The 27,300-nt window shown below is 38.1% G+C and overlaps 1 protein-coding gene across 2 annotated transcripts; it reads left to right on the forward strand.

The window, feature by feature from the left end:
• On the forward strand, positions 1 to 26,936 carry ide (insulin-degrading enzyme). 2 transcript variants are annotated; one of them, XM_046870344.1, is made up of 25 exons: positions 1 to 85; positions 2,177 to 2,355; positions 2,905 to 3,112; positions 6,391 to 6,560; positions 7,414 to 7,536; positions 8,949 to 9,061; positions 9,227 to 9,389; positions 9,777 to 9,869; positions 10,069 to 10,160; positions 10,830 to 10,910; positions 11,549 to 11,652; positions 13,665 to 13,767; positions 14,143 to 14,265; positions 14,468 to 14,550; positions 15,037 to 15,181; positions 17,061 to 17,171; positions 17,733 to 17,853; positions 18,702 to 18,793; positions 19,726 to 19,837; positions 20,538 to 20,705; positions 20,964 to 21,236; positions 21,348 to 21,409; positions 24,363 to 24,435; positions 24,539 to 24,606; positions 24,702 to 26,936. In XM_046870344.1, exons 2-25 carry the CDS (start codon positions 2,196 to 2,198, stop codon positions 24,795 to 24,797), a joined length of 2,937 nt encoding a protein of 978 aa, XP_046726300.1. In that variant the 5' UTR covers positions 1 to 85; positions 2,177 to 2,195; the 3' UTR covers positions 24,798 to 26,936. The 2 variants fall into 2 exon arrangements, with proteins under 2 accessions (XP_046726300.1, XP_046726291.1); XM_046870335.1 differs by having other exon boundaries at positions 77 to 206.
• Positions 26,937 to 27,300: the final 364 nt, after the last annotated feature.

Here is a 27,300-nt window from a genome sequence, read left to right on the forward strand (position 1 = left end):
GTTTTAACACCCTACGTAGTGCCCTCGGCTCGGGAGCGGACACCTATTTGGGATTGAGCAGACACAATATGGCGGCTGGACGGTGGTACGTATGCGTTTTTGTTATCGGGTGCTGAAGCTATGCTACGATGTATTAGCGAGGCGACACGCGTAACTACACGCCTCGCGGTTTTAACAGACGTTTTAGATTCTCACACGCGGTCCAGGTGAGTCGGGAATCCTCGTAGTCTGGTTTTATTTCTATTTTCCGCTCCGGTAGCGTTGTGACAGTCGCTGTACTCGGACCGGCTGCTAAGCGGCTCGCTTGACTGCGCGAGCACGCTAAAACCGGCTAGGCTTGTTTGCTAGCTCGCGAGTTCATTTTGTTTCGACCGTTCGCTGTATATAATTATTTAGCTGATTTTGTTATAAAATACACACAACTTTAAGCCTTTAAACACTAATACCTCTATTTTGGTACTTAGCTATGAAAGTTTTGTTCGTTAGTTGTTGCCCAGTCGGTTAGCTAGTTACATGACTTGGCTATTAGACTGAGCCGAATGCTGAATACCGGCTTCAGACGCGGCCGTGAAACGCTTCTGAATCTCTGCTGAGTCCTTCAAAAACGTGAACACGGATACCCCAAAATTTTTTAGACACTGATAAATCTTCTCGTAGTCAGACATTTTGAATCAAAATATAAGCCAACGTGGTTCTACAGTGATGCAAATTACTGTTAAATTCTGTGCCATTGAGAGGGGGGCCAAAACTTTTGCCTAAAATGTCAGCTGGCCGCACACATTGCTTTTAGATCGTAGAAAAATGTTTCGTGATGTACATAGCCTAGTATATTAATATCAGTTTTTAAATTTGAGTTGGAAATGTCGATCGATTTTGCATAGTTTTGTTTTAAAGACACATTTCCTTCATTTAACCAGTTGTTTCATTGACTGGGATTACGATAAAAAAAAAATCTAGTATAAATGTCAACACCAATTATTAGTAATACAACCCGATCATAAACAGATGAAAACGTAAAAACACGTCATCAACTCGTCATCAGTATAATGGAGTGAGGAGACATTCTTATCATTTTAGGGTGTAGCAACATTATCTTCAACAATAACAAACGTCTCAGAACCTGTCTTGAAGAGACATGCAGTGAGGATTCACCTGTTAGAGTCTAATATATATATATATATATATATATTTTATTTTATTTTTTAACAAAAAATGTAATATATATAATTTTTATTATTATTTTTTTAATCAACATTTTTTTTCTGATCTGAGTTTGATCCTTTTTATTGACAAAATCATCCGAGCTTTCTGTCTCACCTCGGATTCTGAATCTGAATGTCATGGTGAATAAACGTGTATCTGTGTCTATTTGTGTGAATATCGCAAGTATACTAGCTAGTTTATTTCCGATTTTTCACAATTCTGTGTACAAATTATTCGGGCTTGTTGCTGTCGATAAACCTGGTATAAAAAAAGTACCATGAGAGGTAGCCGTTATCCTGGCCGCAATCACGAGGGTGTGCGAGAGTCCAAGTTCTGGCTTATAACATTTAATAACCTCGCCTGATCAAACCAATTTGTTGAGTTTTTATTTCTTCGGGGTTTATGTGTAAACCTGGCTCCGTCTGTCCAGTGCATCATTTGCTATTAACTTCACTACACGTCACTGGTTTTTACCACTCCAGTAACTATAGAACTTCTTTAAACACTTTGTGTAACATGGTTCATGTGCTAAACTTGTTCTTATGCTTTTGGCAAACTCAAAATTAATCTGGATAAGGTGTGTCATCAGGAAATGTTACTCAACTGATACTACAGTGTCTGAGATTTGTTTGGACGTACTGCACCCAGTGTTATGGGTGCAGTACGTCCACTCATTAATTCCCTGCTGTGCTTTCACAAGGTTTTCTATTAGCTAATTTCAACACTGTATTGAGTGATTTTTTTTATGGCTGAGCTTGATTAAATATTATAGTGAAGCACTAATCAAACAGTTATTCAGTGGAAGCCTTTAGCAGCTTCGAACTGGCTAAAATTGATGTCCAGCATTTAGTGGCATGTTTGCACAGCAGGGAATTTGACAATGCTATAAATATAAATGAATGCCGTGCTGCTGATACATCCTCGGGTATGTAACATGTTTTGCAAACACTGTGCTGATGTCTTGTTTTTCCAGAGTATTGACAAACCTCAGAATGAACGATCCAGCAGTGAAGAGGGTGGTGAGCGACATTATTCGCTCTCCAGAAGATAAGCGGGAATACAGGGGACTGGAGTTCACTAATGGCCTCAAAGCCATTCTGATCAGTGATCCCACTACAGACAAGTCATCAGCAGCACTCGATGTCCACATAGGTAAAGGAGAGAGTCTTCTCATCTTACTGATGGCACTGAGATGCAAATTTAGTTTTGTTTAATGTTGGTTGTGTACAGAGAATAGAAAGAGGGTGTCCATTTGCTTTAATTACAAAACCTCTTATTATTTTTATTTATTTATTTATTTTGGGTATGTTGCATTATTGCATTAAAGATAACTGCGTTGATACTGACTCATAGATTGTTTATTCAAATTCCCATAAAACCAGAGTATTTTCTCTATTATCTGGTTCTGTAATTATAATGCTAAAACACTACTGTATAATGTGCATTAAAGGCAACTTTGACAATGTAAAAGTGCTGAAAAAAGCAGAAATGTTTTGTTTTTCTATACCCTTTCCTCTTTACCCATCTTTTTGCATCTTCCATTAAAAACGAACATGTCTTATGTACATTGACGTTTGAACAGTTTGGCTAGAAGTCTATTTAAAAATGTATATAAGATTTGTTTATCCTTGTTACTACTGGTACAAGCCTTTCTGCTAATGTATTCTTTTTGCTCACATGTCCTCTTTATAACTGTACCAGGTTCATTGTCGGATCCTTTAAACATTGCTGGTTTGGCTCATTTTTGTGAGCACATGCTGTTTTTGGGCACAAAAAAATATCCCAAAGAGAACGAGTACAGTCAGTTCCTGAGCGAACATGCCGGGAGCTCCAACGCTTTCACCAGTGGCGAGCACACCAACTACTACTTTGACGTATCCCATGAGCATCTGCAAGGAGCGTTGGACAGGTAAGAGTATGGAAGTGTGAAAAAGATGCTCTGTTTGTCAAAGTACTCTGGTGAAATCATTGAGTTTATGTCTTGCATTACATATTCCCGTCTGTAGATCGCTCTTAGAAGGACAGTTTATTTCAGTAAAGATTATGATCCCAATGTTTTGTGGAGCAAGAGAAGTAAAAGTTTTACTGTTTGCTTCTACTTATGTCATTCTACCTTTTAGTTTAGGAAATGTATCATCTGCCATATGTGTAAGTATAAAATGGTACAGAAAGATATTTGAGCTTGTTTTTTTTTTTTTTAAGACCCCAGGTGTGAAACTATTCCTCCTGTGAATTGAATTTTGGGATCAGGTGTCTTTGGCTGGTGGTGTGTGAATACTTGTTCCAGGGAGAATCATGTTGCTGTCTGAGTAGAATACTTTAAAATAAAAGACCTGCAGTTAATGTTATTTATTAATAGATCTGCAGCTTTGAATAAATACACCAAGTGGAGTTTTATCATGTGATTATCACATGAATTAGTTCGGACTCCTTTTGGTGATCCCTGGCAAATCATTGGCCACTTAAGGGAGAGGCAGTTCTAGCAATTTAATTAACACACTAATAGAACCCATGTACATAGTAATAATTACACCTGTGGACACATTATTTAAACTCAATGTTTATTACAGGGTTCTTCAGATGTCTTAAACATTACAACAGTGATGCATTAAATTGTGTTTTAAAGTTGCATTCATGCAATATGCGTCTGTTATTTGCATTTACTTGCCATATAGTCACCTGCTTGGCTGTTTTTTCCCCCACTGACTTTGTCATTTCAACAGTTGTTATAGCATTTGCATGGCAGTTGGATTTCAGTCTTTTTGCATAACTTAATTTGCATCTATTTTAAGTGCACATGAGTGCTTGTAAAATCAAATTCGAGGTTGCATACAACCAGAATGATCTGTGATAGTGATTTATTCTTATGCATTACATGTAAGTTTCATTGAATGATTAAGTCGTTTCATTATATCACAAAATGGATACAAAATTGCTAGTCCTTACCTTCTGCTTTTTAAACGCATAAACTAAACCACATATAGAATATACAAGTTATAGAAATGAAGATTTTTGAGGCCTTAAAGCCAATGTTGCAGAATAGGCAAATATTACTTCCAAATGGAACACAATAACATTTCAAATAAACTCGATGAAGCAGTTGTCTCCATTCACTTTTCCTTAGAGTAAAGTTGAGGGTCTCAAAAGGAGCTTCCACAATCCCTAAGAGAAATCCCTTTGCTCCAGTGTATGTTGTAAACAGAGACAATACAAAAACACAGTGAAGCTCATTTTTGTATCTCTCAAATAGAATTTAGGACTAATTTAATTTTTCAATCGTCTGTTACGCATAGACAATTAAAATTGTGTTCTAGATTTTATGTTCTGTGCAGCATTAACCCGTATAGTATACAAATTAAAATATTTTGACTGTTGCTGTTAGGAGTCGCCACAGCAGATCATCCGTTTCCATATCACTTTATCCTACATGCCTGTCCTCTGCCTATTTCAACCCAATCAGCTTTTGTTACTCCCAATAAAAAAGAAAAGAGGAGACCAGGTGAAGATGGATGGCGAGCAGACCGACACTGAACTGGCAGCCAAATAAAAACTATATGGCGATATTTTAGCTTTAACATTACCAACACTGAGCAGAGAGAGAGGAACTGTGCAAGATTTGCTAAAATAAAGTTGCTTCATCACGTGGCAATATATGACAAATCTGTAACAGATCTCACTGGTTCCCTGGTTGGAAGAAAGAGACGACAGGCGATGGTTCAACAGAAGAGCTCTTTCTTTTACTTTTCATTCACTTTTGCTCCGCTGCTTTTTTTTTTCCTTGTGCTCACACCGGGACACACACCCACTCGCGGTAATGCACATTTTTTCTCAACGCCAACGCTTCACCCACAGACAGTCGTGGATTGGCATGCCTTCTCCTGGCATCCTTCCCTTTCCCACACACATCCCCATACACGCAGTCAGCTCTGCCCTGTATCTCGCTCTCTCTCGCTCTCCGGTGTCTGTTTCATCCTGTGTAAACAGGGCCATTTCTAGCCTTTTGGAACACTGAGTAAGATTCCTATTGTCACCCCCACCATGGCTCTGTGCTCCCACCACAATGCGCCACTCCAACACCATAAAAATAATCCTCCATAAAGAAGGTTACACACATTTAATAATAATTGCAAATTGCCAAATTTCAAATATGTAAGCATTCAGTATATCTTGAACTTCCCCTTTTTGGTTTGTTTGGACAGAAATGTTTCAGATATCTTGTTTCCTTTGATAACAATCAGCGTAGACTCATGAAACCATTTAATATATATCGCAAACGATATAATGACACAACATTTTTCCCAAATCGTGCAGCCCTAGCCCCTAGGTATTTAAACCTATCCACTTTCACCACCTCTACTCCTTGCAACTGCACCATTCCACTTCCCCTTCTCTCGTTCATGCACTCCATCTTGCACCTACTGATTTTTATTCCCCTTCTCTCAAGCACATACCTCTACCTCTTCAGCCTGTTTATTACTCCCACCAATATCATCTATGAACATCATATTCCACAGAGATTTCTATCTTACTTCCTCAGTCAACCTGTCTATCGCCACTGTAAACAGGAAAGGGCTCAGAGCCAATCCTTGATGCAGTCCAACCTCCACCTTGAACCAGTCTTTCGTTCCTTCTGCACACTTCACTGCTGTCACACTGTCCTCATACATGTCCTGCACCACCCTCACATACTTTTCTGGTCACCTCACCTTTCCCATAACTTCATGGTGTAGCTGATCAACTTTAACCCTATAGATACTGCAGGTCTGCACATCTCCCTTTATTTTTAAAAATGGGTACCATTACTCTCCCCCTTAATTCCTCAGGCATCCTTAAACAATCTAGTTTAAAAACTCTCTCCTAAACATCTCCATGCTTCTGCTGGTATGTCATTTGGGCCAACTGACTTTTCACTCTTCATCCTCTTAATAGCTGCTCTCACTCTTCCTCCTTACTAAACCAATGCACTTCCTCCTTCATAATCTCCACACCATCCAACCTCCTCTCTCTTTCTTCATTCATCAGCTGCTCAAAATACTCCAGCCTTCTCAACACGAGTCGCCTCGCTTGTCAACACAATGTTAAATCGTCAAACTAATGGTTAAAATATATTATACATAAACTGTCTACATACTTTTGTTTCTGTGGTCTGCTTTTTGTGCTTTTGCTCATTACACCTTTTCTGTTTAGGTTCGCTCAGTTCTTTCTGTGTCCTCTGTTTGACGAGAGCTGTAAAGACCGCGAAGTCAACGCTGTGGCCTCGGAGCACGAGAAGAACTTGATGAACGATGCATGGAGATTATTTCAGCTGGAGAAGGCCACTGGGAACCCTGATCATCCTTTTAGCAAGTTTGGAACAGGTATCATGTTAACATGAGATCATGCACTAAACCTATGATATGAAATTGTCAAGTAAAGTCATGATAAAACTGATACATTTGTTTTGTATGATAGCAGAATATTATTTATGTCGATCATTTTAAGGTTTAATTTAAATTCTTTTTCGGCAACATTATTAAGAGAATGTTTGATGGTAAATTTTGCCATATATTATGATGTAACAAATGAGTGTCATCACAACTACTACTGCTGTCTAAAAAATTCATCTTAAATAAACTAGAATTCCTTACATACGATAAGCAACTATTCATAGAAGAGATCAGAGTTCACATGTATTTGGTGGTTTATGGTAATTGCTCTTTGTATGGCTATTCATAGAGGTTCTTACTGTCATAATTGCAGTTATTATTAGGGTTTCTTGAGAACTGCTTGTACACTGCTTGAGTTCCAAAGGTTAGAAATGGAGGTTAAATGCTTTTAGGGGCCCTAAAGCATTTGTATTTGGTGGAAATACAATTATACATTATGGATGAATAATGTCAACGTGAGGAATATGCCAAAATGTTGAGCAGTTTTTTTTTTGTAAACGATGTGGTTTTTAAAAGCCTTGGAATGAAATAAACAATTTACTGTTGAAAATAAATGATCCACCACCCTAAATAAGCCAGATGGTGGCAGTCTTGAGCTTTACTTGTTGTAAAAGCTTTTCAGGTGCAGAGTAATGACCTTATGAAAAATTATGCCATTGCCTAAGCTTGAAGAAAGACCACTAAACTGCTTATTTTGCATCTGTGTGTATGCATTAATCTGTTTGTCCTGTCTATTTTTGGAGATAAGTAAATGACTGACTATTCTCACCCTTTTTTTTTGTAGGCAATAAGCTGACCTTGGAAACGCGACCATCCCAGAAAGGCACTGACATTCGCCAGGAGCTGCTGAAATTCCATTCAACATTTTATTCTTCCAACCTGATGGGACTTTGTGTTTTGGGAAGAGGTGAGCCAGTTTACAGTTTTTCCAGTAGAGAATGCAGACTCTTTAATCATGCCATCCTTATATTGTGATTGACGTATTTATTAATTTCTAGGGTTTGGTCTTACAAGATTTTGTTAAATTACTGGGTAACAGCAAACCTGTCTCTTTTTTTCCTAAGGACTTGAAATTCTGTTGGAGACAAACAGAAAATTAAAGTATTGAGTTGAGCAAGTTGCATTGTGGTGTGGGTGCCTGACCAGCAAATCCATTTGTTGGTTCTTCAAGTTGTAGCTACAAAGATTCTTTGTATGGTCACGTCGCAAAGCAATTATTCCGTCCCTCCAGAAAGTCAGTGTCAGTATGCACCAAGCAATGCCCATGAACTCATGGTATATAAGAGCTCTTGTGTCCTGCATAGAACTTTTGTGTCCTGCCAGCTGTATTCCAGGCCTTCTCACCTGACCTTCATATCTGACAAAATGCTCTTGTGATATAAAGAACACAAATCCCCTTAAGCAAAATATAGGTAGTCTTTTAAGAAGAATAGAGGTGATGTAATTTGTATTGATTATTTGAAAGACAAATTGTACATTTGCAAAACATGGTATTTTGAACAAGATATGATTTGTCCCACGGTTGAGTGCATATTGTGATGCTTGGTGCACATTGTAAATTTTCAGTTGTTCCCCAATCCCTCAATGTACAGTAACCATCATACCTCCTCTGTTAGCCCTTTGTCATTCATCTCTCCTTTATAGCACTGCCTCCCCCTTGATGTGGCTGTACTATTTGCGTTACAATTTAAGATCTGCTTTCAAGCACACTTTTTAAAATGTTTCTTTTACGTTGCACAAGTAAGTTTGCCTCCTTCAGAGAGTTTTCTTAATTAATCTGCACTTAATGACAATTTCATGTGTTACAGCTGCTGTAAAAAAAAAAAAAAAAAAATCTGTATTAACTTAAGATTCTTAAGATTCAAATATTGCCGGTGTGTTTATCTGTTGTCATGATTGATGTTCGTCACCTCTTTTTTGATTTTTGAAGGTATGACCTCATTATGAATGCCTCTACTCTTTTTGTTTGCACTGAGTCAGTGCAACCTTTTTTTATTGGTGAAAAGAAAGTACTAAAACAGACAAATTTAGCCAGAAGTGACCTTTTAAATGTTAACAACACTACCCTTGGATTTAGTCATTTGTTCATATGTTGTGTTGTAGATATTTTCACTGGTTTCTGAATGATTGTGTGGGAACAGCAAGATATAAAAATAAAAATATTAAAATTATTTCCTCATCATATAATTAGGCATGTGATTTTTATAAATGTGAAAAAATTCATATTTAAAAATTATATATTTGTGTGAATGTAATATGAGCAATCACAAATAAAGGTAGAGTGGTACAATATTTATTTTCCCTGTCTCTTTTTGTCAGAAACTCTAGATGATTTGACATCTATGGTGATTCAACTATTTGGAGAGGTTGAGAACAAATCTGTGCCTATCCCAGAATTCCCACAGCATCCCTTCCAGGAGGAGCATCTTAGGGTAAGACCAAACACAGACAAGGTCACATTTTAGCGCAACATTAACACATTTTTTTAGATTAGTTTTACCACAAATGACAAAAACCCATTCAGAATAAGCTTCTTTTTTATTTTCTTGTCTCAAAGCAGCTTCACAGACCTTAACTTTGTTTATTGTCTTTTCTAGCAATTCTACAAGGTTGTGCCCATTAAGGACATCAGGAACCTGTATGTGACTTTTCCTATACCTGACCTACAGAAGTACTACAAGTCAAACCCTGGCCATTATTTAGGCCACCTAATAGGGCATGAGGGTCCAGGGAGCCTGCTGTCTGAGCTAAAATCTAAAGGTAAGAATGGGTATAACTGATACAGCTGCATAGAATATACTATCTGCTGTATTATTATTATTATTATTATTATTATTATTATTATTATTTTATTATTATTGCTGGTCGATCCCTGGTCAGGGAACCAACCCCAGCCACTCTTAGTGCCGGTCCCAAGCCCGGATAAATGGGAAGGGTTGCGTTAGGAAGGGCATCCAGTGTAAAAACGTGCCAAATCAAACATGCGGATCATCCGCTGTGGCGACCCCTAACGGGAGAAGCCGAAAGAAAGGATACAGTCATTCAGTGTATTGTTTGTCTATTTTTCTAATGAAATATCTGCTTGTTTAGATCACATAAATGTATAGTCTATAGATGCTCTACATGAGTTCATATCTTTTGTTTCAGGTTGGGTAAATACTTTGGTTGGAGGTCAAAAAGAAGGAGCCAAAGGATTCATGTTCTTCATCATTAATGTGGATTTAACAGAAGAAGGACTATGTAAGCGCTGGGAGTAATGGGTGATATATTCCTAGAATATTTAAAATCATATTCTTATCTGATATTGTATGGCTGCGTATACGTTTTAATGGTGTTGGTTTACATTTCTAGCATACTGAAACCCATTAATTAACCTTGTCAGGGATCAGAATGGTTGTTGGTTCGAGTGCCCCTTATTGTTAATATCTTTTTATTTCAGTGCACGTAGAGGACATTATCCTTCACATGTTCCAGTATATTCAAAAGCTACGCACAGAGGGCCCACAGGAGTGGGTTTTCCAGGAATGTAAGGTAAGCCAGAAAGCTGTTATCAGGTTGTTTCCATTTGATTGAGAGACTAATCAATACTTGGATTGTAAACATATTGAAGTAAGAACTGTAGGAACAAAACCTGAGCAGAAATGATTTAGGCATTACTATGCACTTTCTCCTGGTTTTCTCTTCACTTAGTGGCATGAGTGTGTCTTTAATACAAACACCTTTTCTGTTACTTCTAAGGTTTTTTGTAGGGATGGAAATGGACCAATATTTACACGTGTAATGGTAGTTCTGTTCTTTTGCTCCTCCCCTAAGGTTAATAGCACAGGTATCACTGGTGAAGCATTTGCATACATATTAATAGCAAATAAAAGCCACAGACAGTTTAACAGTTTAATTTAGCATTTACAATGACCAAAAAAATGCGTATTAATGTGCATTTTAAAAATGGTTATTACATTAATTACAGCTATAAAAAAAAGCACTGTGTTAGGTGGAGCTAGAACTGTGCTGCTACCCACAAACCACAGTCAATAAGGAGCAGAATGAATGTGGGATTATCCAAGAAAAATAAAGCTGTACCCTTTTAAATTTTTTTCTTTCTTCAGGATAAAAAAAAGTGGTTGAGTAACTTATGATAAAAGTAAGGGTAGTGATGCAAATTACTAAATTTCTAAGTGTGCAATTTTTATTTCTTTGCAGGATTTGAATGCTGTGGCCTTCAGATTTAAGGATAAAGAACGCCCACGTGGATACACATCCAAAGTAGCTGGACTTTTGCACGTAGGTTCTATCTGCAGCCCTCCAAATTTAAGTGTTAAATGCCATAACCATTATGTCCTGTTCAGCTACTGTTGCCTTCTGCTTGCTGTATTTCTGTTATTCAGTTTTATTCATGTCTCGAATTTTATGCCAATGGCGGTACTCTACATTTAATTATTTGGATAACAGATGTTATAATAAAATGCCTGGCCTTACAGTTAATTCATGCTTGCCACTTTTTTCCTTGCTTACTGTCAGCCGTCTCTCATTAAGAACTAAAAAACATGACTTCATTCCCATGTGATAAGCATTTTTAAATTGAGGGGACATATGTATTCAGTTTCCTTGTGTAACCAAAACAGCTTATGAGCTCAGCAGTATTTCTCAGTGCTCTAACTATGTCTTAATGATCTGTCATAACTGGATCAATGTGGGTTTTATTTTATTTATTTATTTTATTTATTTTTCTTTGTGGAATAATGCCTTCTATTCTAAGGGGCCACATCTTTAATTGTCTGTTTAGAAGTTGCAATTGTGCAACTTGAAGTTGGTAAGGTGCTAGGCCCTGTAAAATTATTAATGCATTTTATTATGATTCTGAGTAAAGTGTTACCATAATTAATATTGTAAATTGGTAGTTATTTTCATATTTCTTTCAGTATTATCCATTGGAGGAAATCCTTGCTGCAGAATACATGTTGGAGGACTTCAGACCAGACCTCATAGAGATGGTGCTGGATAAATTGAGACCAGAGAATGTGAGGTGAGTCAAAGATCACTCTGTACACTTAACCATTTGTTGTCTGTTAAATCTGTTTCTTGGGTTTTGGGCCAGTATGTCCTTATAGCATTAGGGTCAACCCTGCTAAAATCTTGACCCTCAGCCCTTGTTTTGGAAACAAGCTTAGTACACTTTGTGAAAAATATAAGATTTATTTCTTGGGCACAATTCATGGCTTTAAAAGTAGGTCAGTCAAAATTGCTTCTGCTTCTCAGGGGTGATTGAGTTTGCCCAGACTTTGGACAAATGCCTTGCCTTACTTCAAAGAAGAATCTCCTCATTTGAACTCTTTCATTTTGAATGTTGGTGAACTGTGTTTCTTCTTGCCATGATGCTTTGGGGCAAAACAATACTGTGTCTGGTTATTGCCTTGAATTTGCTACAGCGTGTGTTTGAAAAGGAAATGTTTTTCTTATCAAACTTTTTTGACATAGCAGAGCCTTGTGAATTTCTCTGAAGTCTCAAAATAGATCTGTTCAGTAGTGAGAATGGAAAATATGGCATCTTTTTTTCATTATTGGATGCATATCTAAATTTTTTTAGAATTTTTTTTTGAGTGAGCGTTATGAAGTTTAGTTACAAGACAGAAGCTGAGAAAAATTTAAAATGGTTTAGCAGCCATATTTGGTGATCAGTCTTTGATTTGTTCTTTATAGTTCTTGTTGTGCAGTGGTGAAAATCCATGCCATAAACCACCATTGAGCCATATATGTATATAAAAATGGGCTGTCAATTAATTAAAATATTTAATTGCGATTAAGTGCATGATTGCCCTGAGTTAGCTCGTGATCAATCGTAAATTTGAAAGTGCATATCTTAAATACTTTTCAAGTTTTCAATACTCTAATCAACATTGGCGCAGACAAACAAGGATTCTTTATGCAAATATATGTTTATTATTAGTGTAACCATACTCAACATAGAGCATTAAGACAAAATATTCTTGTAAATGTTTCGAAGTAATTATGGTGTTTTAAATTGTGTAAATCATCAGGACACCAAACTGAACTTTTGCTTTGTTTCCTGTTTCCACATATCAGTGTATCAGTAAAACAAAGGTGTAATGATTAAAAAAATAATTGTGGTGAAGTTTTAAAAAATTATTTAAATTTTTTTTATATCCAAGTAAAGAAAGGATGTTGTGAATAAATGTTGCATTAAAGGTTATAATTTTGACTTCTAATAATTAATTAAATAATAAATGAATTAATTGTGTTAATAAAATTTGTGACAGCCCCATTTTATGTGTATTTTTATGCATGTTTATATATATATATAATGATATATATAGATAATTATATATAATTTTGTCTGTAGATATGCATATCTATACATACATACATACATTATATATGCACACACACACACACACACACACACACACACATATATATATATATATATATATATATATATATATATATATATATATATATATATATATATATATATATATATATATATATATATATATTATTATTATTATTATATTATATTATATATATTATTGTTAATCACGACCGACATTTAAAAATCACAATACTGAATTATTCTTATCTTTGAATTTTAGGGCTTTTGATTATACTTTGTTTTACATACTCTTTGCTCAGGTCTGTAGACATTGACTATTTTGGGCTCTGCTTATGCAAATGATTGATGGTGACTCAGAATAGAGGGTCATTGTTCTAAAAGTCCTCCATCGATCAGAGCAGCACCAATTGCCCTGGTGCATTTCTGTCTAGATGCAGAGCCATCGATCCATGTCTTGGTACTCCAGATTGAAGGTTCACTGGAAACTTAAGCTTCCTACATGTAATGCAATAATCCTGATACTGAGAGCCGCTTACTATGGAGCAGATTTGCTAAAAGCTGAATTCTGCTGCTCGGCTCCCGTAGGGATGCTGTAAGAGATGGGAAGTGTCAGTCTCTGTAAAGTGAGAGTGGCCTGATTGTAGCACAAGTATTTATGTTTGTCTATTCCTGTTCCTTTTCAGGGTTGCTGTGGTTTCCAAGTCATTTGAAGGACAGACTGATAAGACAGAAGAGTGGTATGGAACACAGTACATGCAGGAATCTATATCTGATGAGGTCATTAAGGTGAGATGCTCTTGGATTGCAAATGGGATCAGTTAAAGTAACTGGCTCATATGATTAAAAAAATGTTTTATTATTCTTTAGAGATGCATGCATATCTCTCAAACTTTTGACAGGCTCTGTATAAAATGAATGCGTACATTGCAGCTACTTATCAGATTTTAATACTTTAATTCTAAGGTTGCGTTTTTTGTTTGTGTTGAATTGAAATGACTTATTTTGAATTTATATAAACAATAATGTAATGAAGATGCCTATCTGTGAATGGAGTTATTAAACCTTACTCTGTAATAATTTGCCCCAGTTGTCTTGTTTTGCATCACCCTTGTTCTGTGCAAGTTTTAAACCAAATGAATAATATAATTCATTTTATTTTAGAACTGGCGAAATGCAGACCTCAATGGTAAGTTCAAACTGCCAATGAAGAATGAGTTCATCCCCACCAACTTTGAAATTTACCCCCTCGAGAAGGACTCCCCATCCAATCCCACTTTGATCAAGGTGTGTGTTTAGCTCACTACTTTGCCCTGCTTACCAAAATCTTTGTATTTATATAACTGATGGTTTCATATTCTTCTATTCCAATTAAATTCGGACTCTAGTTTTAGATGCAAAAAGATTTGGGAGATGGCCAGTGTATGTTTGTGTGCTTGTCTTTTATTCACAGCGCTACCTCTACTGAACACGTGTTTTCTTTTTATAGGATACTGCGATAAGTAAAGTATGGTTCAAGCAGGATGATAAATTTTTCTTGCCCAAGGCCTGTCTCAACTTTGAATTCTTTAGGTAAGTTCTTATAGTCTTTACACTTTTCCATTTGAAAATGTTTTTGGTGTGTTATGGTATTTTCTATAATTTCTGAAAGGAATACAGTCATCGTATTTTAATTCCATGTGTATCGCCCAAATTATCCAATGTATCTGTTGGAGGAGGTGTAAATTAACCTGGCTTCTGTAATGGTGTCAATACATTAGATAATTCCTTTATTAATGGTGTTGTAATTGGGCTTTTTGTAATACTATTCTAATTCTTTAAATTAGTATTTTTTTTCTATTTTAAATGCCTTCATTTATATGTTGTGATTTGCACCTTTTTATTAACCCTTTCCATCTTTGTTCAGCTTCTTGAGCTGCAGGGGCTGCAGAATAAAAATAGTTCTGTTGAAATGCAAACTGCTTTAAGTCACACTGTTGATTGCGTGTATATGTGCCTCACATGCCCGAAGATGCAAAGCTATGATGTTTGGATTGATCACTTATGTTGTCTCCACAGCCCCTTTGCGTATGTGGACCCATTGCACTGTAACATGGCATATTTGTACCTTGAACTTCTTAAGGACTCTCTCAACGAGTATGCATATGCAGCCGAGCTAGCTGGCTTGAACTATGATCTCCAAAACACCATCTATGGGATGTATGTAAGTATCCAAAAAAAAAACCCTCGGTGCTCTCATTTTGCATCCCACTTCATAACCATCATACCACCATTACATTACCCAGCTTTGCAATGCGATTTGTTCCTTCTTTTCTCCCACAAAACACTGTCTAGGAGGTGAGATGGTGGTTTGAAGTTTTGACCACATTTAACCACTTAACCTGTGTGCTAAGTTAGCTAACTTGACCCATTTTTAATGATTTAACATAACAAACTGTCTAGCGACCCCAAATGCCAGACCTTTTCAAAGTGCATACTATTGTATGTAGACGCGTTCAAATTAATCAGTACTGCCTGTCATGCTTGCCCAAGTACTCGATTAGTTAAATTGTGTGTGCGTGTCTAGCAGGGAAAACTTGAAAGTAGGCGGGACAGGGAATTCTTTAGGACTAGTGTTGGGAAGCAGTGTAATAGATGGTAGATTCTGCATTAGCCCTTTTTGGCTCTGCCAGTGTTGCGGCTGCATATACATACTCTTAGAGACACCTTTATTTATTTTTTTCCTACCTTCTTCCTGTCTTGTTTTTACCTGTTTTACCTTTCCATCGGTCATTCATGTCCTTTTGTTTTGACAGTTTTAAGTCATCCTTTTCCAACAAACGTCTTATTTTTTCTATTTCTTTGTTAGTCGCTACTTATATACAGATCCCCTGCACTGCAACATGACATACCTGTTTCTCAGGTTGTTGAAGGATGATTTAAAAGAGTATTCATATGCAGCCCGCCTGGCAGGGCTGAACTATGGCATAGCTTCAGGAAATAATGCCATCCGTGTAAGTATGGCACGTCAGCTAATCCAAAAGGTGTAGGGATGCTTGGTAGTGTGTGCTTAAATGGTTTCCCAAATCCTTTTATGTTTGTGCCTGTGCTTAAAAGTTAAGTAACGAAGCCCTAACCACCTGCACATCTGTGGACATGGCCACCCCTGCTTAATGATGACTGCTTCTCTGCCTGCAGGCTTCTGATCTTCTTTATTAAGTGACCTTGTAACATAGTTTGACATGCTGATGTATAGCGTCCTTGTTTAAAGACATCTTGTAAGGACAAACATTTTCATTCCATTACACATTTTCTAAAACACACCCATCAGTACAATCTCTCTGGCCAGAGAAGGTTCATTTATTTGCGTGTTACCTGCTGACTGGAGGCTTGCCATACACTTGCCAATCACTTCTTTTTAGTGGTCATTCATTGGGTTTATTAAACTGTTGCAGACTTGCGTATGCATCATTACGCTTGAATTTACCATAGATCCACTTGCTTTATTAACCCTTTCATATTTCATGTGTGCTCATTGTGTCTCACTCTTTACCAAACTGTAGAAGAAAATTGTTTCAATGAGATGTCTTCTTGATTAACTTGCCAGTCTAACACATTAACATTGCACTTGTAACTGCTCATGTAGACCATATTAATATAATTGCAGCGGTGTTTGGGCATAATAAACCTATTTGCATAGTGCCAATGTGGCAACTTTGTGATTTTGTTAATTTAGCAAACAGTCTATAAATTGTTTGCACGTTTATGGTTATCTGAAATATGGTTTAGGGCAAACCAGTCCAGTGCAGGTGAAGAGAGACTTGTGGCATTGTGTTACTAATTATATGGCCCCATTTCTTAGCAATTAGTTGGGGCCAAGTCAGTTAATTCTGTGTGTAATCTCTTTGGGTGCACGGTGTATCGAACAGTTGACATTTTGCTAAATACAATTATTCTTTCCTGGCCATGTGCCAGTCTGGAGCTTGTTAATGCTGTGGGCAGCTAGTGGTCAGCTTTCCTATATTGTCCCCTGCATACACATGCCCACACATTATTTAAGCATGTTTTTTACCTGTTTTAATATTTAGCTTTTTTAATGTCAGCTCTCAGTAAAGGGCTACAATGACAAGCAGCACATCCTGCTGAAGAAGATCATCGAGAAAATGGCCACATTTGAGATTGACGAGAAACGTTTCGACATCATCAAGGAGGCGGTGAGCAGTGCACACATCTTCCAAATAAAACCCCTCCCAGTCAATACATAACATTTAAATGCGTTGTGGTCCATGATCCCACCGAGAACCAAACAATAATACACATGGGTGCCGTTCATGTAAGTGTTACTTATTAGCATCAAATCTATGGTTTATAAACCATTAGAAAAATGTCCAGTCCAAATTAGCCAAGAAGGGGTTTCCCACCAGTATAATTTATGCCACAATTCCCCATTTCATTTTAGTAAACAAAATCAATGTGTGGGCTGTAATGACATTTATTCCAGCTGGAAAATCAAACCTATTTCATCATTTTCTTATTTTATTAGTGGAAGCATTTCATTCAGCCATGGATTTGGATCCATGGATTACACATTCAGAAATGTAAAAAATGTAAATACAAAAATCAGGCTCTAGTAAATAGACAAAATAATATTGAAAGGCTGTCAAGAGTTTCTTGTTTCAAAAACAAGATTTATTAGATTCAATTTTTATGACAAGATTTTTGCAAGTGTTTTGGCTTTGGCTGTATATTATATAGGCTCTTTTTTGGTTTTGCAGTATATGAGGTCTCTGAATAATTTCCGGGCAGAGCAGCCTCACCAGCATGCCATGTATTACTTGCGTCTCCTGATGACTGAGGTGGCTTGGACCAAAGACGAGCTCAAAGAAGCACTAGATGGTAAGTTAAATGCGAGTTAACACTCGCATAGTTGCAAAAGTATGCTTGCGTGTATGAGTCATTAATATGAATACTGAGATGGATTGTGATGTTAAAATGCAATATAACAGTAATAAAGCATAACCCAGAATGTGGCTAATTATGCAGCTAATAATTTTAATAGAGACTTATTAATTAATCAGTGTCTTTAAATTATTTATAGGGTTTTTGGTGAGATGGGTGTTTCTAAAGATATGACACAATTACTTGCTTTCGGCTGCCACAGGAAAATTGTTCTCACAAACTCTGAACTGTTGAATGCCCAGTGAAAGCCGATGGTCATTTTTGCATACAGAAATAGACGTTCACTAATCATTGATTATGATTGTCCTCCATTTCTTTCCTCTGTTCCGTTTTGCCAAGTGCAGTCTTGATGTCTTTAGCTGTTATTCAAGATCAGATTTCTGCAATTTTATCTTTCCTTGTCATTCTTGTTTTTTTTTTTTTTGCCCTTTGGTTATTTCTACTATCCATCTATGTTTTCTAATTTGTCCTTCCTCACTTTCTTCCCTGGTTTTATACGAGCTTGTTCTGTCTCTTGTTGATAGCTCTTATCATGCTACTCCGGTCACTCGTCTCTGTCTGAATCTGGGTCAGACGCTGTGTGAATTTAGAGTGGTCATTTTATACCGCATGTGTGTGATGCTGTGAATTTTTGCGTGTGGAGGAAAAAGGTTTTTATTTTCTGAAAAGCATATATTAAGGCATGTGCCGTCTTTTGTCTGTGTACCAACCCCCAGTTTTGCTGCTGTTAGATAATGTCTGAGAATGGCACATTTATTGATCTCATATGTCTGAATCTGTTTTAGATGTCACACTGCACCGCCTCAAGGCCTTTATACCTCAGCTGTTGTCACGGTTACATATAGAAGCCCTGCTGCATGGCAACATTACCAAACAGGTGGGTTTGAAACGTGTGAAGGTTGATTGTGTGAGGTGTGTGTATGAGTGAGCAGAGGTAAGATTGAGGCAGCTTTTCACTGCATTGCAGAAGGTCCAGTCATGTGACTGACATGAACTCACCCCATGATCTAGATTAATAAAAAAATGCAACTCTTAGTTAATAAATGCAATTCACCTTTATATTTTAAAATTTCACAGAAATTACTAAATATTTTAATATTTAAATATTTTGACCATTATTCCCATATGTGCATTTTGACCATCTCATTCCCCTTTTGTTGCTATAAAACTTCCATACTTCAGGGAGTGTAATAATTAGATTTTGTAGTGTGGCTGTGGGAATGTGTGTAAGTGGCATTTAGCCACATCAACTTCAACAAACCATTTCTTAATAGTTTTTTTTTGTGCACGTGAGCAGTCATTTTGAAACATCAAGGACATTTGTTATGCTACAGCATACATCATCTTGTACAGTTGTGTACTCACACTTGTGGCAACATTTAAGGATGTCCACATTGGTATGATGGTCTGGTGTCCAAAAAAATCTTGCCATGTAGCGAATGTGAGCTGATTTGCTAGCAGTTAGCCAGGCATCTAACAATTGTGTAATGGTAGTGCACAATTTCTAATTTGCATATTGGTATATTTTATGTAAGAGAAGGTTATTGTTTATAGAAAAGATGATTTGAAATGGTATATACACAATTCATAGATTTATGGATCCTTTGTTTTAGTAATTATTTGTGAAAAAAGCTGCTGGTTAAATCCAAATGCTGATTTTGATAGAGGCCAGTAATTTGATCAGTTACTCTCTGTCCGTCCATCTATTATGTTATTTTTTTGCACAAAGATAGATTGAGATGGACACTGATGCATCTGCTTATGATCAGCTTGTGAAATAATTATTTCCATCTGGACCTGTTTCTGTAGTCTGCGCTCAGTATGATGCAGATGCTGGAGGACACGCTAATTGAGCATGCTCACACCAAGCCCCTCCTTCCAAGCCAGCTGATTCGCTACAGGGAGGTGCAGGTGCCAGATGGTAAGTGCCGGAATGTCTATTTCCACACGCACATCGCACATCACACACACTTTTTGTATAACCGCACAGCAGGACACGCATGCAAACCTTGCCTAAATTTCTAACATTACTATCTAATGCTTGTGTAACATATCCTGCAGCTGTGTAACCCCTCCCCAGAGAGAAACGTTACACAATCCAAAGTCAACATCAGCTGGACCACACGCAATTCTTTTTCTTTTGTGCACACAGTCAAAAATGCCCATTTTCTTGTGTGGAATGGATTGTTTGAAGAAAACCATTTTTGCATTAAATTCTCAGTGGACACCCACCTGAAATGCTGCTTTCTTTGTGAACACATTGATGTTATTAGTGTTGTCTCTTACTCACTGCTAAGTCCTGTAGAAACACTTTCTGCTTTGATATTGAATTTATGAGGCTGGTTCTAAACTGTGCAGAATTCACTGAAACATTAGATAATTAGCGCCAAGACCCAAGCAATAGTGCAGTTGGACTATAATGAAAAGCTGGCTGTTTCTAGTGCTAGATGTTTCATAATTGTTCATAGCTTTTGTTTAACTGGACCTATCATTGTTGTCTTGAGAATTCACTGATTTTGTGTAAAATGTGTACAAAAGGTCTATGATTGTGTGTTTTGTGTGTGTATATGTTTGTGCTTGTCATGACTCCTTGTCTAAGTCCAGTTCTCTGTGGTTATCAGGTGGTTGGTATGTGTACCAGCAGAGGAATGAGGTCCATAATAACTGTGGCATAGAGATTTACTACCAGACGGACATGCAGGCTACACATGACAACATGCTGTTGGAGCTCTTCTGTCAGATCATCAATGAGCCCTGCTTCAATACACTGCGCACCAAGGAACAGCTGGGTATGTTTCACACAATAGAAACCAGTGTATTTTGGGAGAGTTGGAACTTATTTCACTAACACACAATGTGAAATTTATTACTTGTGTATAGAAAATATGAATAAAAAAAATGATCGGTAACTCTGTTAGATGGACATTTTGTTGATCTTAGTAGTCTATTACTATTGTTTGTAATAATTTCTTTGCTGCTGGTTTAAACTTTCTATTAGAGTTTAAAATTCCAGTATGCCTTTAAGCCCAGTCTCTCTGTTTCTTCAGGCTACATTGTGTTCAGTGGCCCACGTAGGGCTAACGGCGTTCAGGGGCTTCGTTTTATCATCCAGTCTGAGAAAGCGCCTCACTACCTCGAGTCACGGGTGGAGGCCTTTCTCAAGACCATGGAAAAGTATGTTGAAGATATGAGCGACGAAGACTTCCACAAGCACATCCAGGCCCTGGCCATCCGCCGCCTTGACAAACCCAAGAAGCTGGCAGCTGAGTGCGCTAAGCATTGGGGCGAGATCATTTCCCAGCAGTACAACTTTGACCGAGGTGAGCAGCACACACTCGACTGTACTGTGTTCAAATAGACCCAGTTAAATGGTAATGAAAGTCCTGAGGCAAGGAGCTACTAAATGGTTTAACATCATACTCTTCACACAGATAATATTGAGGTTGCCTATCTGAAGACTTTAACAAAGGACAACGTTATGCAGTTCTACAAGGTGAGTTTCTTCATTTCTTATTTATAATCGGCTGCTCCCGTTAGGGGTCGCCACAGCGGATCATCAGTCTCCATACCCCCTGTCCTCTACATCTGCCTCTTTTAAACAAACTACCTGCATGTCTTTCCTCACCACATCCATAAACCTCCTCTTTGGCCTTCCTCATTTCCTCCTTCCTGGTGGCTCCATCCTCCTACCGATGTAGCACAAGTCGATCTTAATTGCGCTTTCCTCACCTTGTCATCGAAACTGCCTACATGTGCTGTCCCTCTAATAAACTAGTTTCTAATCCTGTTCATTCTTGTCACTCCCAATGAAAATCTCAACATCTTCAGCTCTGCTACCTCCAGCTCAACCCCCTGTCTTTTACTTTATCACATGTACTATGTGTTACTCCTGCTGACTTCCATTCCCCTTCTCTTCAGCACGTACCTCCACCTGCTTCCTACTCTCACCACAAATATCATCCGCAAACATCATAGTCCATGGAGACTCCTGTCTGACCTCATCTTTCATCTTGTCCATCACCACTGCAAACAGGAAAGGGCTCAGATCCTTGATGCAGTCCAACCTTCATCTTGTACCAGTCTGTAGTTCCTACTGCACACGTCACTGATCTCACATTGTCCTCATAGATGTCCTGCACCACCCTCACATACTTCTGACACACCTGACTTCCTCATACAATACCACAACTCCTCTTTTGGACCCTGTTGTACACTTTTTCCAAATCCACAAACACACAATGCAACTCCTTCTGACCTTCTCTATACTTCTCCATTAACATTCTGAATCAAATATTGCACCTGTAGTGCTCTTCCTCTGCATAAAACCATACTGCTGCTCACAGATGGTCACCTCTTCTCTCAGCCTGACTTCCACTACTCTTTCCCATAACTTCATGGTGTGTCTGATCAACTTAATTCCCCTGTAGTTAAAAACTGGTACCAGCACACTCCTCCTCCATTCCTCAGGCTTTCAGAATCTTGTTTAACAATCTTGTCTAAAACTCTACTGCCATCTCTCCTAAACATCTCCATGCTTCTACTGGTATCATCTGGTCCTACCGACTTTCCACTCTTCATCCTCTTAATCGCTGCACTCACTTCCTCCTTACTAATCCTATCTACTTCCTGTTTCACCATCTCCACATTATTCATCCTTCCCCCTCTCTCTCATTTTCCTCATTCATCAGCCGCTCAAAATACTCTCTCCATTATAACACACTCTCCTCACTAGTCAACACATTTACATCTCCATCCTTTATTGCTCTAACCGGCAGCACATCCTTCCCCACTGTGTTCCTAGTCTTACTCCACTTAAACTTGGTCTCCTGAACCCCTCTACCTTTCTCCGCTCCATCATATCAGCTACTTCTTTCCTTTTACCATTTAAACTACCAACCCTGACCTCTACTTTCCCTGCTGTCCCTATAGATGTCTTTCCCCTATCCTTCTTTTTTTCCACCAGTACACTGTTGGCTAACAATACCTGTGGCTATCGCTGGTCATTGATCGCCTCAGGTATTATTCACATTTGTAATAAACTTCCAAATTTCTTCCATGTTAGTCTCTTCTATTCCCCAACTGTCTAAGAGGATCACGGCTAAAACAAGCGTTCTTAAGCACTTCTTTTTGAATTGTGACTCATGCTACATACTTAGAGGAGCACTCGAAATATGCTCCTCTGTTTATTTTAGGTGATTCACACGATGAGGGAACAAGTCATGCAATCCGACAAGGGACAAGAATTAGATTATTTGTCCCGAGCCAGAATGCAGGGAGAACTATGCTCTCATGCCACTTTTTCAAATCTAGAATTATCCATCCACTGGTTGGGTTCCTGTGTCTGTTTCCTAACCTATAAATACGTGTTTTCTTGTTAAACATAATTCCATCAATTCCTATGGAAAAATTATACAAAGTGGAATTAGTCCAAACTGTTTCAAGGTCACAGCAAGGTTAACTTTGAGCTTTAATTAATTCAGGTTTACTTGTAGTGCGTTCAACAATGGATATTGTCCCAAAGCAGCTTTACAGAGAAAAATAGGTTATTATGAATTACCGTATTTTTCGGACTATAAGCCGCTACTTCTTTCCCACGTTTTGAACCCCGCGGCTTATTTATGAATTTTTCCTGGGTTTGTCCCGGTTTCACAAACTTCAAGCCAAAAAACTGAACCCCATAACATTAGACCAATGAAATTTCCAAACGGAAACGAAAAAACGCACCTCACCTGTGTTCTGAGCTGCACAGCATCGGGAGAAAAAAAGTTTTTTTTTTTTTAAACGCATGACGATGCCAAAAGATAAACTCCCGAGAGAAATTGTTGTGAAAGGAAGGAGGAAGTCAGTGAACAATAACTTTCTTGGTCGGCTACTGTTTAGATACAAGCCGTTGTAGCGCGTTGAGTCTGGGTCAAGGAAGAGCTTGCTAACTCCAATTTGCAACAGAAATCATATAAGCACAGACAGGTTTCCAAAACTCGTGCTTTTTTTATTTACGGGTTAGTCAAAGAAACTTAGAAATGAGCATCAGAAAATAATAAGGACATAATCCTCAGTCTTGCACACATGCAGTAATAGCGGAAAAATGCGGCAGCAGGCTATTCCCAAAATACCGCTATGCTCCTAAAGGAAGCGTAACAGATTTCACCCGTTTCACCGTGTAACAGACACTGTCTTTCATTAAAGCCTGTGTTAAATTCATTAGTTTCAGTGTAGACACGGCTTATAGACAGGTGCGGCTTATTTATGTTTAAAATAAAAATCTTTGTCAAATTCAGTGGGTGCGGCTTATATATGGGTGCGCTTAATAGTCCAGAAATTACGGTACATTTGATGGCGTAGACCTATTGATGACATGAGTTATTGATGAGATGTCACCGTTTAATGCCACTGGTGTCCAGTTCTACGTGTGCTCACCATTTCTCTTTCCTCATTTTGCTCAATAGGATCTGTTGTCTATCGAAGCTTCTAAGAGGCACAAGGTGTCCGTGCATGTTCTGTCTCGGGAGATGGACTCCTGTAAGTACTCGTCTAAATTTGTGTGTTGCACAGAAAAGTGTTTTGTACCATGTGTGAAAAGCAGTCAGATTATTCAATATAATGTTGCTTGTTCTGATGCCAGGCCCAGTGGTGGGCGAGTTTCCAGCTCAAAACGACATCAATCTCGCTCCTGCTCCTTCTCTGCCTCAGGTAAACACCTCTCCATTATCAGCACTCTTGTGTGTGTGCGTGTAACCCAGTTATTGTTTCTACACTGAATATTCTGTACGTTTTTGTGTTTGCAGCCGGTGGTGGTCCAGGACATGACCGAGTTTAAGAGGAGTCTGCCTCTCTTCCCTCTTGCTAAACCTCACATCAACTTCATGGCTGCCAAACTGTGATCCACACCATTTGAAGACTTCGCCGGGTTCGACATGCAGCACCCCTGATTTTAGAGCCAGTAACACCATCTTTTGTCTGTTTGTGTGTGCGTGTGTGTTTGTGTTTGTGTGTATGACTTGGTTAGAAGTGCAGCAGTGATGAGTCCCCCTGTTGGCTCCACTGTGCGATCACAGCCTGGTCACCTAGGAGCCGTTTAAAAATCACATCTCAGACAGCTGTTTTAGTGAATACGAAAAATTGATTTAATCAGGAATAGTTCATGTAGGCACTGAGTGCTGACCACAGGGAACGTTTTACTTTCATTTCGGACATGCTGGAAATACTTTCTTTACTCTGCTTCTTGAATCAACATCTTAGCAATCAAAACCATTTTGCCCTCGATATATTTACCCAGAATCTGCGCAGTGATTTTTTTTTTTTTTTCGCGTGTTGGTTAAAAAAGTTTGCAGTTCAACATTTTGTGTTTTTACTCCTATTTATTACTTTTAAGACCAAGGAACAATTTTTTTTGTTAAATTTAATCTCGTCACACAGTCCGATGGGTTAGCAGTTTCGCTGCTTTCTTCTTTTAATCCCGAAGCTTGTGAGCACCATCAGCAAGTTGACGTGTGATCGGGTTATTCGAATGTCACCTTCAGCTTCCGAACACTACAGACGGCACACAGCATCTGCCTTATGGAATATTCCGCTCCATGTTCATTAGCTAATCCTGACGATTTGAGTTTTACATAGTGTACAGTCAAAACGGCTGCCATTGGGGTCATCAGATTTTGGGTAAATGGAGATCATATTGAATTGCTAGAACATTGACGTATTGAGCTCATTCACCCAGAACTGTATCACTTTGAGTTTGAAAATCCTCATAAACTGTCTACACATGGTTTCTGTACTAGAGATATTTTGGCCTTAAGTAAAAGAAAACTATTTTAAATCCAATGGTCAGGTTTAAAAAAAAGAAAAAAAACTATTTTATTTGTTAAAAGTGTTGGAGGAGCTGTTTTAGGCTACAGAGTCGATGGGCATGAAACAGTTTTATCAGATTGTTTTCTTAAGTATCATACTCAAAGTGATTGTTATGGCTTTTTATTTGAAGTTGAAGGAGAACTTTAATAAATCATTTTTAAATATGATTTTAATTTTGGTAATGTTTCTTGGGGGGGTCTTGTTAGTGTCAAAACACTGTCACTGTTTCCACCTTCTGTAGTTGTTGTGGTGTTTGTGTTTACACTGATGAGAGAAATCACTCACTGCCTGTTGGTTATTATTTTGTTTGTTTTGAACTCATTATCGCTTGAATGTGAACGCGGGACACGGCTGTGTGGTTTAATCCACTGGATATAAATATGCACCTCTCATTCAGAGCAATAACACTGGCAGGGCGCGTGTCCTTAACCTGACTTCTCGTATGATTTTGTTAGGTCTAGATCAGGTTTGGAAGCACTTCAGAGCAGTTTTTCCCCACGTCCCGTTTCCTCTGCATGGTGCATGTGGTGGGAGATGAGCATCTCAGGTCTCGACATGCCTTGCCAAGTGTAACCACTGCACTGTTGCTTTCTGTCAGGCAAAAACCAGCTTTATTTTTGATCTCTGGCACACACTCAGGCCTGCATTTATAATGCTGCATTTACTAGATAAATTCTACACAATGACTGCAGGCTGGGGCACAGGGGTTTCCTCTAAGGATCATACGCTTTCTCACTGTTGTACAAGGTTTATCTACTCTGAGTGAGAAATCTCCCGTTTCCAGTATTTATTTTTGAAGCCCCAGACTCTTAATACGTTGCTGTACAGCGCTTTCAGCCAGCAGTAGAGAGTGTGGAACGTTTGGAATGGCTCCTTTAAATAGTTAGACCAATTGTTTCCCAGCATAAATGTTGAAATTTGAGGGGAGGAAAAAAAAGCAGTTGGGTTGCTGAGGGGAAAAGTTGCAAAATACAGCAAATTAGTCTGTTACAAGGTGACATCAAATGCATAATGATTTGACTAAGAAAGAAATCTGAAACGAATGATGAGCTTCAGTCAGCATGTGAAAGAACGGCTGGGACGTAACTCTTTAAAAGCCCGTAGACAGATTTAACGTTTTCTGAATGGTAATGCTACGTGTGAGACTGTCAAACAATTAAAAATGATCAAATGAATCCTGGGTTGCTTCTTGTTACAGATTTGCCATGTACCATTTATGTACTTTTGTAAAAGTGCACCATCGGCAGCACACACACACACACAGGGTTAATACACATTTCAAAATTCCAGACTCAAATCTGCAGACTTCCCTGAACACTTAAGACCATATTTAACGTCCAAAGTTTAGTTTTTGTTTAAATATGTATTTTTCTCTTTCTCCGTTTTGGCCTTCCATCCACACTGAGATGGTGTTTTCAGTCAATGATAAAACGGAATAAGGCAATAGTAGAGAAACATTTTTCAATACTAATCCAGACCTGGAAACTCAAATCAAATTCCATACTTATCATTTTTCGGAAAAATTACAGTCCAATTTTA

The sequence above is a fragment of the Silurus meridionalis genome, chromosome 2, assembly GCF_014805685.1.
Source record: "Silurus meridionalis isolate SWU-2019-XX chromosome 2, ASM1480568v1, whole genome shotgun sequence".
In the NCBI taxonomy this organism is placed as follows: Eukaryota; Metazoa; Chordata; class Actinopteri; order Siluriformes; family Siluridae; genus Silurus; species Silurus meridionalis.